A 14,188-nucleotide genomic window follows, 5' to 3' on the forward strand; every position below is an offset into this window, starting at 1 on the left:
ACCAGCATTTTATGTTCAGGGCAGAACTTAGAGAAACTTCTAAGTGAAATCACTCTTTTACAAGTTAAAACATTGGTTTAGTAGGAATAAATGATCTTTGAATCTAAAAAAGACTAAATTTATGCTATTCAGGAGAGAGAGTAAGGAAGTGCCAATGCAAATTATCATTAATGATACACCAATTGAGAGACTGCAAAAACATGTGCTTTCAGGTGTAATTATTGATGACAAGCCTTGTTGGAAATCCCATATACATCATTTGCGTTCAAAAGTGGCTAAATGTGTTGGTTTGATGAAAAGGTGTAGTTTCATGCTTAATCCAGTGTTTTTCAACCAGTGTGCCATGGGAGATGGTCAAGTGTGCCGTGGGAAATTGCTCACATTAACTGATCTAACAACATTTTCCATCTCTAGGATATCAGCTCTTTGTTCATCCATATTTTATTCTATTATTATTATATTTTGATAAGAATGATGGTACCGCAATTTAGCTGCAACCAAAGCTGTTTTCGGAAAAGTCCCACCCCTTTAAGTATCTCCGTCAATCATTCTTGTAGGTTTAATCACACGTCATCAGTCTGACCAATTAGAAGTGGTTAAAGTCTTCACTTCCTTGTTCTGATCTGCTCATAAATCTCTCAGTTCTAACTAAAATAACAGCTGAAGCTCGTCTTTTGCGATGTAGCTTTCCACAGAATCCGGTGTCAGACTGTGGAACGAGTGAACAAAACAATGAAGCTCAGAGACGCTAGTCTTTCTGGGTTCGGCGGATTTTTGCACTACATGTCCCATGATGCATTATGTTAAAGTGACAGCGTGTCGGTGCAAAATGAGACTCTTCTTAACATCTTGAAACAACAACGAACACACATCAAACAGTTTTTAAATCTTCTAACTATATATAAAATATATATAGTATATTTTATATATAAAATATATTTTATATATAAATGATTTATTTCAGGTTTCTAACAAATTACGGCTAGTTCTATTTGCTGATGATACTAATGTGTTTTGTGATGGGGATGATTTGCAGCAACTCATTGAAATTGTTAAGAAGGAGATGGAAAAACTGAAGCTGTGGTTTGATGTAAATAAGCTTTCACTAAATTTAAGTAAAACAAAAATGATGTTATTTGGTCACCATAAGGGTAAAAATATTAACATTGACATGCACATAAATGGGGTGAAACTTGAAAGAATTTATGAAAATAAATTTCTTGGGGTCATAATTGATGACAAACTTACCTGGAAAGCACATATTAGCTACATACAAGCTAAACTATCCAGAAGTATTTCTGTCTTAAATAAAGCTAAACTGGTTCTGGACCACAAATCACTCCACATGTTATACTGTACATTAGTTTTACCATATTTTTCTTATTGTGTAGAGGTTTGGGGGAACAACTATAAAACAACATTACATTCACTTTCAATACTTCAGAAGAGAGCAATACGAATCATACACAAAGTCAGTTACCTTGAGCACACAAATAAATTATTCATAGAATCAAAATTACTCAAATTTTACGATCTAGTAGAGTATTGTACCGCTCAAATAATATTCAAGGCCAAAAACAACTTATTACCCACAGATATCCAAAGGTTATTTATTACAAAAGAGGAAAAATACAATTTTAGGGAAAAAGATACATTTGTCATACATAAAGCACGTACAAATAAAAAGAGATTCTGTGTTTCAATTTGTGGAGTGAAGTTGTGGAACAGAACCAGTAAATGCTTGAAACAATGTCCAAACATAAAAGAATTTAAATATAGATACAGGAAGATGATCATGGATAAATATGTGCAAATACAAAAAAATACAGAATGTCAGCATTTATAAATCTGCATACTTTGACAATGCGTTTTGTTATTCATTTGTATGTTGTTTGGAAATGAAAATTACATGTATATATGTACATATACACTTGGGTAGGGCACTGGACTCTGATGGTGGGAAAGTAAGGGCTTAGGGTAAAGGGGGGTGAGAGTTTATAAGATTTTTCTTCTTCTCACTCCCTTTTGGACTGGTGTTTATATCATTTTGTTTTGTTTTGTTTTGTATAATTTACTTGTCTTTTTCTTGTTTTTGTAAGTTTTGTCTCGTTCTTGTCTTATTCTGTTATTTTACATTTGTTTCACTAGTCCAAAATAAAAAAGACTACTACTACTACTACTAACTTAACTTTTATTACATCTTTTAGAAAAAACAGCTGCAGCTTCCAGCTTTTTCTGCCACAATTATCACAAAAATGCATGTGAGATCATGAGGGACAGTAGGTCAATACAGACTCCAAGTTTCTCCTTTTTCTTTTTTTTTTTGGGATGATGGTGAGCTGCGGGATTTTTGTCAAGGTTAAAGTGTGCCGTGGCTCAAAAAAGGTTGAAAAACACTGGCTTAATCAATCCTCTTTATTTATTTTGTATCATTCCTTCATAATGGCATATTTGAATTATTGTATAGAAATGTGTGGGGAAATTGCTACAAAACAAATTTGCATCCTTTAGTTATACTCCAAAAGTGAGCTATCAGATTCGTTCATAAATATAATGAGCACACCAATCCACTTTTTCTTAATACATTTAATTTAAAATTACAGGATTTGGTTGATTTTAAAACTGCCCAATTATGTATAAAGCACCAATAAATTCTCTGCCAACTAATATTCAATCTTTGATTGAAAACAGAGATGCTGTTAATAAATATAATTCGAGAGGAATCAACAAATTCTATCAAGGATAACCCTAAAATCAATGTGTATCTCAGTGAAGGATGTCACACTCTGGAACAATTTATCGGATAATATGAAAACTTGTAAAAATCTTGTTCATTTTAAAGGTATTTTTAAAAAACACATAATGAATAAGTACCCAGATGCAATGAATCACTGAGGAGTATCTGTATTCTTTTGAATGATCTTTACCAAAGTTGTTGGTTTGTTTTGTTCTTGTTTCTTTTTTCAGCCAAGACATCTTGTTTCCTCCTTCCTTTTTTATAGGGGGTTTGGTGTTTGGGCGGAGTATTTGGGCGTGTCTGTCTGTCTTCGCCAGGTGTTTCTCGTATGTTATCCTTAGTATGTCAAATTATTTAATTTTGTTGTTACGAGTGTTGTTGAGGGGAAGGGGGGTTGGATTTTTATAAGCATAAGATTCTTCCATTCCCCTTTCAAATCCTATTTTCAAAATCGTTTGTAGACTTATTTTTTCAATGTATGTTAATTTGATTTGAAATAAATCTTGTACTACTAAATTGTAGTGTACTACCTCACTGGTATCACATTTAAATGTACTATTTTTTTAAGGGAAGGTGTGAATTCCATTTTTAACAAAGCCTATAGGGGGAAAAAACGTTAATGAACATATTAAACAAACGTAGCCGGTGGTACTATATCATTTATGACATGATCTGCTTACCGTCGCGACGAGGCTTCGTTAAATTCCCTATGAAAATTAAGGAAACAAAAATAAACGTAATAAAATGTTAACATACCTTATGTATTTGAAAGCTGTCTCGAATACTTTACGAAGCTTTGTATCAACTGCAGTTTAGAAACAGTTATGAGCCTCTGTTCTTGCACTTCTTTGTCTGTCTTAGTTCTGCTTGATTTAGTAAGCGACTGAAAAACTAGCTGCCATACGCATTACTGTCACCTAGCGACTGGAATGAGAAGCGTTGCATTTGTTGTCGTTTTGTGGGGGTCGTCTTTTGTCATGCGTCAGATGTTTTCACGATTTGCAACAAAATTACATTTTCTATTTCATTAAGTTATTAAAAACTGCAAAAGCTAAAAAATTACATTACTTATCTGTTGCATAAAAGAAAAAAAGAAAAGAAAACGTGTTTAAAAGGTTCTAAATGTGAACTCCATTTAACTCCATTTAAAAACAAAGGACATATATCAACCAGATGAACATTTTTAAAACATTTAAATTTATTGAAATATTAATCTGCAACAAAACATCAATCCTCTAAAAAAAACACACACACACACACACATTTCTGTGGTGCAGTTCTCCAATTAGTACGCTGTCAGCCGAGGACAACAAAGGGTTTTGACCGGTGTTTTTAAAATGATGAAAGCTGCCACTCATATTACAACAGAGGTAAATAATAAATAGCATGTTTTATTTAATTGTTTTACAATAATAAAAAAAATAAAACCAAGCCAAAATGTATGCAGTAAGAAAGAAACAGTTAAAAATTACTTTATTCTAGTCAAAAATGAAGATGAACACATGACATCAATATAATTATATTTGGTTAACTTTATTCTGAGGTTTTACAGCAATAATCTAAAAATGTAAAGATTTGCAAACATGTTTGTATTTCTTATGTTGTAAATGTGGTCAGTATCAATCATACTGAATAATCTCCCTCCAAAAAAATGCTGTTGGAGTAATTAAAACTTTTAAAAAAATTACCTACAAAATAAAATCTAACTGAATGTAGTTTAACACTGAAATTAAGTGAATGGATGTTTCAATAGGATATTTAATTATAATTTTGAGAACTTATTCATTTCTTAAATGATAAATTTCGCATGAACCTCTCAAATGACGAAAACGAGGAAATACCAAATAAAAGGATCATTTTTGCACTTAACAGTTAGAATGGTCCAAGATTTATACTATTATAAATGAAGGAATTCATTGAAAAATGTCCCAGGAAAAGGCTTATAGTTTGTCAGCCAGAGTGATAAAAACAGCAACACCATCCAATTGAATTTTTATAAAAAAATTTAAACAAAAAAAATAAAATAAACAATGGTTTCAAATAACTATATTTTCTCTCTTTTATGGACAAAACAAAAAAGTCTAACTAATAACATCTCCATTCCTTTTTCAAGTTGTCATGTTTGTTTTTTTTAAATCCCAAATATCACAGCACACCTTTTAACCCTTAACAGTCATTAATAAAAGAAAGTCAAAATTTACCAAGATACAAGAACTACTACTTCAATATAACTCCTGTGAGTTCAAAAAACTTTTTTTGTAAAAACTTTATATTTTTCCACTAACAATGTCTAAACTGACCTGAATACATTTACATATAGCTTTACACATAGCAGATTTGTACACGAGAAAAAATAAAAAAAGACTTTTAGATAAATTCAGGATTTGTGTCACAATCAGGCACATTTTTAGACCACAAATCAAATTCAATACAAAGGATTGCTAACAGGAAACACTCAGCTTGATGTTTCACATGTCACATGACGCTGTTTTACATACTTTTGTCCAGTTTAAATCTGCAATCTGAAATTTAAATACCAAAAAATAACCTAAAAAGGGGTTCTGCATGTAATAGTTAAACTTCATAGCTGTGTGTTGACATTTCCTCCATGTTTTCTGCTTATCACATCATTTGCGTTTCCTGAGGACCAGGTACATGAGGCCACTAAATAGAGTCATGGGGAAGCTGACCCACGCCAGGATGTAGGAGGAGCCGTAGGAGCCTTGCTGAAGACTGGTCACATGAAAGCTCTTGTTCTGAGCAGTGTAGATGGATGCTGCAATCATCACACATAGAGCTGGGAGAAGATGGAAGGAAAATAAATAGTACATTGTTACCAAGTGACAGAAAATATCTCTCAGGAGGGCACTAAAACACACAGCAGCATTCTCTGTAAAATATGTAAACATGTCTAGTGTGCTGCTTAACAGCAGTAATCAAGATGCTCAAGAAGTGCGTTTTTGAATGTAAAAGATGGCAATTGTTGGGACTAAGCAAGTAAAAACTGCAAAAGAAGTGGAACAATTACCAGTCAGAAAAAAAGATAGATGCTTTTCAAAATAAAAGTACATGAGTGAAAAAAGGTTTCTTAGAAAGCTCCTTAATACTAAAATGTCATCCACTTGCCTCCAGTGTGGCTCCACTGGTGTGTGAATGTGCATGAATGGTCCCGGTGATGGTCAGAGGGGCCGTAGGCGGGAAATGGCAGCCACGCCTCTGTCAGTCTGCCCCAGGGCAGCTGTGGCTACAATCGTAGCTTACCGTCACCAAGTATGAATGAGGAGTGAATGAATAATGGACACACTGTAAGCGCTTTGAGTGTCTTGAAAAGCGCAGATAAATCTAATTCATTATTATTATTATTATTACTAGTGATCTTTAATTTCAAAGTCCCATTCTGATCATATTTTGATCTTTTGTAAAAGAGTTCCCATTCGTCCTTTTATTATTATTATTATTATTATTATTATTATAATCAATCTAGCCAAATTCCAAAAACCTCTGTCGTTTTCTGAGACATAGTTTCTGCAGAGCGGCAAGAGTTCATTAGAAAGTTGCTTCTGAGTGGAGGGTGGGACCAGTGGTGTGAAGCAATGGCTGGTGAGGCACTTACTCCTCTGGAGTCAGATTTACAATTGCAAGATCTGAATATTTCACCGTTCATCCAACAGCAGCTAACAGCATATACAATACACACAAGAACATATTTGTCCCACAGTAGGCCTGCACAATATACCGCAAATTTATCGTTATCGCAATATCCAGCTCTGCAATATGCATATCGCAAAAGACGGCGAATATCGCAATAAATCGCAAACCCAAAATGTGTTAAAACAATCTTCTAGCAGCTTGAAGCATTTAACACATCAAATAAATCCCTTTATGCTTTGACCAATCAGATGGACGCCTTCCCATTGTTGACCAATCAGATGGAGGCCTATTATGTTAACCCTGGTCCTGAAGAGCCTCAACCCTGCCTGTTTTCCAGCTCTCCTTAACCAGCTTGCTGTTGATTGGCTGACTCAAGTGATTTCACATCCTGATTGACTGAACACACCTGGTTTGGTTATCATTATCGAGCAGTCTAGGGAGAATTGGAAAACAGACAGGGTTGAGGCTCTTGAGGACCAGGGTTAGCCACCCTGACGTTTGTCCCCCATGTCGATGAGGGTCATTTGGAGTATAATTTTTAAACTGTTGCAATGAAATGGGAATTATGTTTTTGTTTATTTTTCTATTTGTTTATTTACCGCAAATTTATCGTTATCGCAATATTGATCACTAATATCGCATATCGCAAGTTTTCCTCATATCGTGCAGCCCTATCCCACAGAGAATATTTCTTTTATAGACATGGATAGAACACTCTTCTTGTGTATAAATGATTAATATATACTGTAAACGAATTAAATAAAATTTCAGCACACATTTAATTTTGACCCTCAGTAGCTATTTCTGGTATTTTTCCAACTTTAAATTCTGGTGTTTTAATCGTTATTAAATATTGTCTGTGAAAATTATCATAAAAATAATTTTTATAGGCCTTAAATTTAGTTTTCAAATACTTACATTATTTACACTTACTCCCGTATTATTTAATTTAAAAAAATTTCTATCCATCCATCCATCTTCCTCCGCTTATCCGGGACCGGGTCGCGGGGGCAGCAGTCTAAGCAGAGATGCCCAGACTTCCCTCGCCCCAGCCACTTCCTCCAGCTCCTCTGGGGGAACCCCGATGCGTTCCCAGGCCAGCCGAGAGACGTAGTCTCTCCAGCGTGTCCTGGGTCTTCCCCGGGGCCTCCGTCCAGTGGGACATGCCCGGAACACCTCTCCAGGGAGGCGTCCAGGAGGCATCCAGACTAGATACCCGAGCCACCTCAACTGGCTCCTTTCGATGTGGAGGAGAAGCGGTTCTACTCTGAGCTCTCCGCAGGTGGCCGAGCTTCTCACCCTATCTCTAAGGGAGCGCCCCGCTACCCTACGGAGGAAGCTCATTTCAGCCGCTTGTATTCGGGACCTTGTTCTTTCAGTCATGACCCATAGCTCATGACCATAGGTGAGTATTGGAACGAAGATCGACCGGTAAATTGAGAGCTTTGCTTTTCGGCTCAGATCTCTCTTCACCACAACGGAGCGATACAGCGACCGCATAACTACCGACGCCGCTCCGATCCGCCTGTCAATCTCACGCTCCGGTCTTCCCTCACTCGTGAACAAGACTCCCAGATATTTAAACTTCTCCACCTGGGGTAAGGATAGTCCACTCACAGAGAGATGGCAAGCTACCTTTCTCCGGTCAAGAACCATGTCCTCGGATATAGCGGTGCTGACCCTCATCCCAGCCGCTTCACACTCGGCCGCAAACCGCCCCAATGCACGCTGGAGGTCCTGGCTCGATGAAGCCAACAGGACAACATCATTTGCAAAAAGCAGAGAGGGAATCCTGTGGTCCCCAAACCAGATCCCCTCTGGCCCCTGGCTGCGCCTAGAAATTCTGTCCATAAAAACTATGCACAGAACCGGTGATAAAGGGCAGCCCTGCCGGAGTCCAACGTGGACCAGGAACAGGTCTGACTTACTGCCGGCTATGCGAACCAAGCTCCTACTCTGGTCATACAGAGACCGGACAGCCCTTAGTAAGGCTCCCCGGACCCCATACTCCCAGAGCACCCCCCACAGGATACCACGGGGGACGCGGTCGAACGCCTTCTCCAAATCCACAAAACACATATGGACTGGATGAGCGAACTCCCACAATCCCTCCAGCACCCTAGATAGGGTGTAGAGCTGGTCCACTGTTCCACGACCAGGACAGAAACCGCACTGTTGTTCCTGAATCCGAGGTTCGACTATTGGACGGACTCTCCTCTCCAGTACCCTGGCATAGACTTTCCCAGGGAGGCTGAGGAGTACAATTCCCCTGTAGTTGGAACACACCCTCCGGTCCCCCTTCTTAAAGAGGGTAACCACCACCCCTGTCTGCCTGTCCAGTGGTACAGTTCCCGACTGCCACGCGATGCTGCAGAGATGTGTCAGCCAAGACACTCCCACAGCATCCAGAGACTTGAGGTACTCAGGGCGGACCTGATCCACTCCCGGGGCCCTGCCACCGAACAGCTCGTTGACTACCTCGGTGACTTCAGCCCGGGTAATAGACAGGCTAACCCCAAAGTCCTCACTCTCTGCTTCTTCAAAAGAAGGCGTGTCAGTGGGATTGAGGAGATCCTCAAAGTATTCCTTCCACCGCCCGACAATGTCCCCAGTCGAGGTCGACTGCCCCTGACCTGCACTTAAAACTGTGCCTGTGGAGAACTGCTTTCCCCTCCTGAGGCGCCGGACGGTTTGCCAGACTTTCTTCGAGGCCAACCGATAGTCCTTCTCCATGGCCTCACCGAACTCCTCCCACACCTGAGTTTTTGCCTCCACAACGGTCCGGGCCGCAGCTCGCTTAGACTGCCGATACCTGTCAGCTACCTCTGGAGTCCCACAAGCCAGCCAGACCTGGTAGGACTCTTTCTTCAGCTTGACGGCATCCCTTACTTCCGGTGTCCACCACCGGGTTTGGGGGTTACCGCCGCGACAGGCACCAGAGACCTTGCGACCACAGCTCCGAGCAGCAGCAGAGACAATGGAAGTGGAAAACATGGTCCACTCGGACTCAATGTCCCCATGGGAATTAAAGACTTCCCTAACGGAGGGCTCAGCCAAACGTTCCCAGCAGACCCTCACAGTATGTTTGGGTTTTCCAAGTCTTTCTGGCCTCCTTCCCCGCCAGCGAATCCAACTCACCACCAGGTAGTGATCGGTGGAAAGCTCCGCCCCTCTCTTCACCCGAGTGTCCAAGACACAAGGCCGAACGTTGCCTGAAACAACTACAAAGTCGATCATCGACCTCCTGCCTAGGGTGTCCTGATGCCAGGTGTATTGATGGACACCCTTGTGCTCGAACATGGTGTTTGTTATGGACAAACTGTGACGAGCACAGAAGTCCAAAAACAAAAAACCACTCGGGTTCAGATCAGGGGGGGCACTCCTACCAATCACCCCCCTCCAGGTGGCACTGTCATTGCCCACGTGGGCATTGAAGTCCCCCAGGAGGACAATGGAGTCCCCCGTTGGGGCACTTTCCAGTACCCCTTCGAGAGACACCAAGAAGGTCTGGTACACCAAGCTGCTGTTCGGCCCGTAAGCCGAAACCACAGTTAGAGACCTGTCCCCCACCCGAAGGAGGAGGGACTTGACCCTCTCGTCCACCGGGGTGAACTCCAACACTTGGCGGCTAAGCTGGGGGCTCACGAGTAAGCCCACACCAGCCCGCCGCCTCTCACCTTGAGCAACTCCAGAGTGGTAGAGAGTCCAACCCCTCTCTAAGGACTGAGTTTCACAGCCCAGGCTATGTGTGGAGGTGAGCCCGACTATATCTAGACGGTATCTCTCAACCTCTCGCACCAGCTCAGGCTCCTTCCCTCCCAGAGAGGTGACATTCCATGTCCCAAAAGCCAATATCCATGACCGGGGTTTGGGCCGCCGAGGCACCTGCCCTCGACTGCCACCCAAACCACAATGCACCGGCCCCTTTTGGGGTCTCCTACGGGTGGTGGGCCCATGGGAGAGTGGTCCCACGTCGCTCCTTCGGGCTATGCATGACTGGGGCCCATGGGAAAAGCCCCGGTCACCGGGCGCTCGCCTGCGAGCCCCAACCCTGGGCCTGGCTCCAGAGTGGGGCCCTGGTGACGGCAATCCGGGCGACGTAAACGGGTCTTTGTTTTTACTCGTCATCAGGGGGTTCTGAACCGCTCTTTGTCTGGCTCGTCACCCAGGACCTGTCTGCCATGGGTGACCCTACCAGGGGCTTAGGCCCCAGACAAAAAAAAATGTGAAAACCATATTTGGCCTTACCTTTTGAGTCCATTCGCCGATCCTTCTCCACAAAAAGCTCTATGACCCTGTTGTAAAAGCCTTCCTTATCTTCCTTTAGTTTAATGAGTATCTCCCTCTCAATGGAGATTATGGCCAATGAAGAAAGACGTCTGTTCTGTTTCTACTGCAAAGCAGCTGTCAGCTCTTGTCTGCCCCCTGCCTTTTCTTTGCATTTACAGTCAGCGCTGTGACAGCACGTCAGTGTTAAAATTGAGTCCTGCAGTCAGACACAAGGCGAAGTGCTCCGTACGTGACCGCGCAACACTCAAATTTGGTCATTTTAACTCAGAAACTGTGGAAAACGTGTCAAGACAACTGAAAATGTATCTTTAAAACGGATCAGTGGAAAATAATATTTGCTTAATGTAAGTTTTTCTAATAAATCACAGTGACTGCACGTCACTGATCCCTCCTCTTCCAATCATCCATGTGTTTATGCGCTCTTTCGCTAGCTTACAGCCCCTCCCCAAGCTAACATTACCGGTGTAACACAATGGTTGGTAATATTGGAGCTATCCAGCTCAGACAAGGAAAACATTGATCTATTTGTCTAGAAGTGGATGCATCATAATGGAGTGGAGCAGGGAGCTTGAGGCCCGTCCAGGGTATTTTCATTCATTCGTTTATCTTCTAAGCCATTTTGTCTGTTTCAGGGTCACAGGGCTGCCAGAGCTTATCCCAGCCACTTGTGGGCGAAGGCAGAGAACATCCTGGACAGGTCGCCAGTCTGTCGCAGGGCATTTTCTACATCACAAATACAATCTTTTTCATGCTGTATTTTTTCATCAACTCCTTGATCACAATGACTACATTCACACTAAAGGCTGATACAACCCAATTCCGATTTTTTTGCCTCTATGCGACCTGTATCTGATCTTTTCATGACAGTCTGAACGACACAGATCCGATCTTTTCAAATGCGACCCAGACCTTCCCCAGGGACACCGCTGCCCCCCCCGCACTCCCTCCGGCGCTCTACGCGGTCTCCTCTCTCTTACACACACGCGCGCGGCCCCAGCATATTCACATCCCCATTCCACAACAGTGGGTACGGACGATCCTGGCTCCAATGGCTTCTTAAAATGAGAAGATTGTAATTGTGCTGGCTCCTTTGTGAAAATGAATTTAATAATGCAAAAAGAGTTCCGCCGTTGACAACACTGTTGTTGACATCCATTGTTAACATTAGCTACTTCCGCAAACAACAAGTGACGTCGTTCACCATTGAGTACTCTTATGTGCATGCGGGTCACTTTTGGGTCATTTCACGGTCACACAGGAGATCACAAAAGTTCGGATTTAATTGGAAATGGGAACGGCCTTGCAAAAAAATCTGATTTTTTCAAAAAATCGGAATTGAGCATTAAGCCCTGCAGTGTGAACGTAGCCAATGATTTGAATAGCAAAAAACTCATAAATGTTATTTGAGCTTCTTCTTTCACTTTCGGCTTGTCCCATCAGGGGTCGCCACAGCGAATCAGCCACTTTACAGCGGAAGATTCGCATGGTAATCTTGGCAATGTTTTACGCCGGATGCCCTTCCTGACGCAACCCTCTAAAAATCAACCGGGCTTGGGACCGGCACAAGAGTAGAGAAGGGAACAGGGAGCAGCCCGGATTTGTACCCAGGTTTCACGGACGGAAGGCGCCGCAAACCAGCACGAGCTAAACCGTTATGTGAGCTTAATTTCCTTCATACACTTTCACCAAAAACAAAAGTTTTATCAGTGGGTCTTTAAGCACTGTATAAAAATGGATAAAGTATGCCTGGTAACTATGAAGGGAGAGCTATGTGGCCTTTCAAAGAGATTTATATAATCGAGTTTTTGTGTAACGTGTATTTTACATTGCTGCTTACAAGAGAAATTAAAGAAACACGTAATGCAGAAATCTGCAGATTTCCTCACAATTTAAGTGTTTAACCCTTCAACACTGGAGATGTCACCAGCAACACCTAAATAACACATGCTCTTTGACCTTCCGTAACTCTTAGGGAAAGGGTAGTCTTTTTATAGCTAGTAACCACCAGCACATCAAATGGTGAAATAAAAATAGTTCACTTGGTCTTTAACATGCAAAATGTTTATACTTGGTAATAGCAAAGCACTGAAACCTTTTAAAGAATTTATAATTTTAGCAAACACTTGATTAAATGAGCTTCTGTTGAAGAAAATCTTCATTAGTACAGAGCAGTGCACCGTCAGTGTTTACGTACAAGCCAGCAGCTCGATAATTGCCGTAAAAATGAACCTCTCGCCCTGCTTAATCCTGAAGAGCTGAAGGATGAAGGTGAAGAAACTGATGCAGCACAGAATAGTGGACAGGATCATAGTAGCCTGCACCACCTGCAGGTAAGCTGTGGAGCAGAGAACAATACAGTTAAACACAAACTTCAACAGTTTCAAACATATATATTATATGTGTTTGAAGCTGGGAAACTCTGACTCACTCACCTGCTTCCACAGTGTGGCTGTTCTCTATAGGGTAGCAGGTGGAATTGCAGGAGTACCACAAGTCGGCGTAAATTACTTCACGCTCGGGTGGAGACACCACCCACCATGCCTATAAATGCATGTAAAGAACAGATCACGTTGATTAGATTGAGAAATACTTACTGCAAATGCTCTGCAAAGGATGGTTCTTAAGCCTTACATTGTGAATGGTGGAAATGAAGAGTAAGATGACTCCGGCGAAATGAAAGAGGATGATGAGGGCTAGGATGATAAACATGACTCCCCCTCAGTCTTTTCTTTCTTCGATCAAAGCAGTTAGATGGGCTCTCTCGCGGAATGAATGTCAGTTTGCAGGAACTTTGGTGCTGCTTGAAGTGCAACTGCTTCAGTATTTATGCTGACTGTTAAACGGGAGGCTGATCTTACAGACAAGATCAAAGTTCTCACATGAATCTGTTAGAAACAACACACAAATATTTGTTTAGTAACACGCAAAAAATAATAAAAGTGGCATCCTTTTCATCAGCTCACATTAGCAGACAAGAAAGACTGTTTTGTAAAAAAACATGTTTATTTGTATACTTTACTTTAAAGTAGGCTTCAGAAGCCCACTCCAATCATCACCCTATCTATTATAAAAACGTTCCCAATGGTCTTTAAATTATGAATATGCAGTTTTTAGGCAAAATCTCGAAGCCCGTGTCATTTTCTTGGACATCGTTTCTGCAAAGCAGCAGGAGTTCATCAGAAACTCATCTCGTAGTTGTGGGTGGGATTGTTGGCATGGAAGTAAGCTTCCACTTATTTCCTGTAATCTCTGTCTTTACACTCTCTCCCATTGGGCAGCAGTTTAGCTCAGGCAGTAGAGCACGTCATCCAACTACTGAAGGGTTGGCGGATCGATCCCCGCTCTCCCCGGCCAGCTGTTGCCCCCCAAGCACGGCTAATCTGCAGCTCACCAGTCCCCACAGGTGATGGGTCAAAATGCGGAAAATAATTTCCCCATTGTGGGATAAATAAAGTATCAATTATTAATTATTATTATTAGCTTACAACCCCAACCCAACATTGGTGATAA

At 41.4% G+C, this 14,188-nt stretch overlaps 2 protein-coding genes across 7 annotated transcripts in view; both read right to left on the bottom strand.

Annotated features, from left to right (window-relative positions):
• Positions 1–3,644, bottom strand: part of atf7ip2 (activating transcription factor 7 interacting protein 2) — a 39,616-nt gene extending 35,972 nt beyond the window's left edge. The window contains exon 1 of one of the 3 annotated variants that reach the window (XM_023957684.1): positions 3,494–3,644. The gene's annotated coding sequence lies outside the window, so the exon portion shown is untranslated. The remainder of the gene's footprint in view (positions 1–3,493) is intronic. The other 2 variants (XM_023957683.1, XM_023957685.1) reach the window with 2 other exon arrangements.
• A 466-nt stretch (positions 3,645–4,110) lies between these two features.
• Positions 4,111–14,188, bottom strand: part of emp2 (epithelial membrane protein 2) — a 50,603-nt gene continuing 40,525 nt past the window's right edge. For all 4 annotated transcript variants that reach the window (XM_004084627.4, XM_023957686.1, XM_020700052.2 and 1 more), the window contains 4 exons: positions 13,310–13,563; positions 13,111–13,219; positions 12,873–13,013; positions 4,111–5,534 (listed from right to left, as the gene is read on the bottom strand). In XM_004084627.4, the coding sequence (XP_004084675.1) occupies positions 5,365–5,534; positions 12,873–13,013; positions 13,111–13,219; positions 13,310–13,387 (498 nt within the window). In that variant the 5' untranslated portion in view covers positions 13,388–13,563 and the 3' untranslated portion in view covers positions 4,111–5,364. The remainder of the gene's footprint in view (positions 5,535–12,872; positions 13,014–13,110; positions 13,220–13,309; positions 13,564–14,188) is intronic.

The sequence above is a fragment of the Oryzias latipes genome, chromosome 8, assembly GCF_002234675.1.
Source record: "Oryzias latipes chromosome 8, ASM223467v1".
NCBI classification, from domain to species: Eukaryota; Metazoa; Chordata; class Actinopteri; order Beloniformes; family Adrianichthyidae; genus Oryzias; species Oryzias latipes.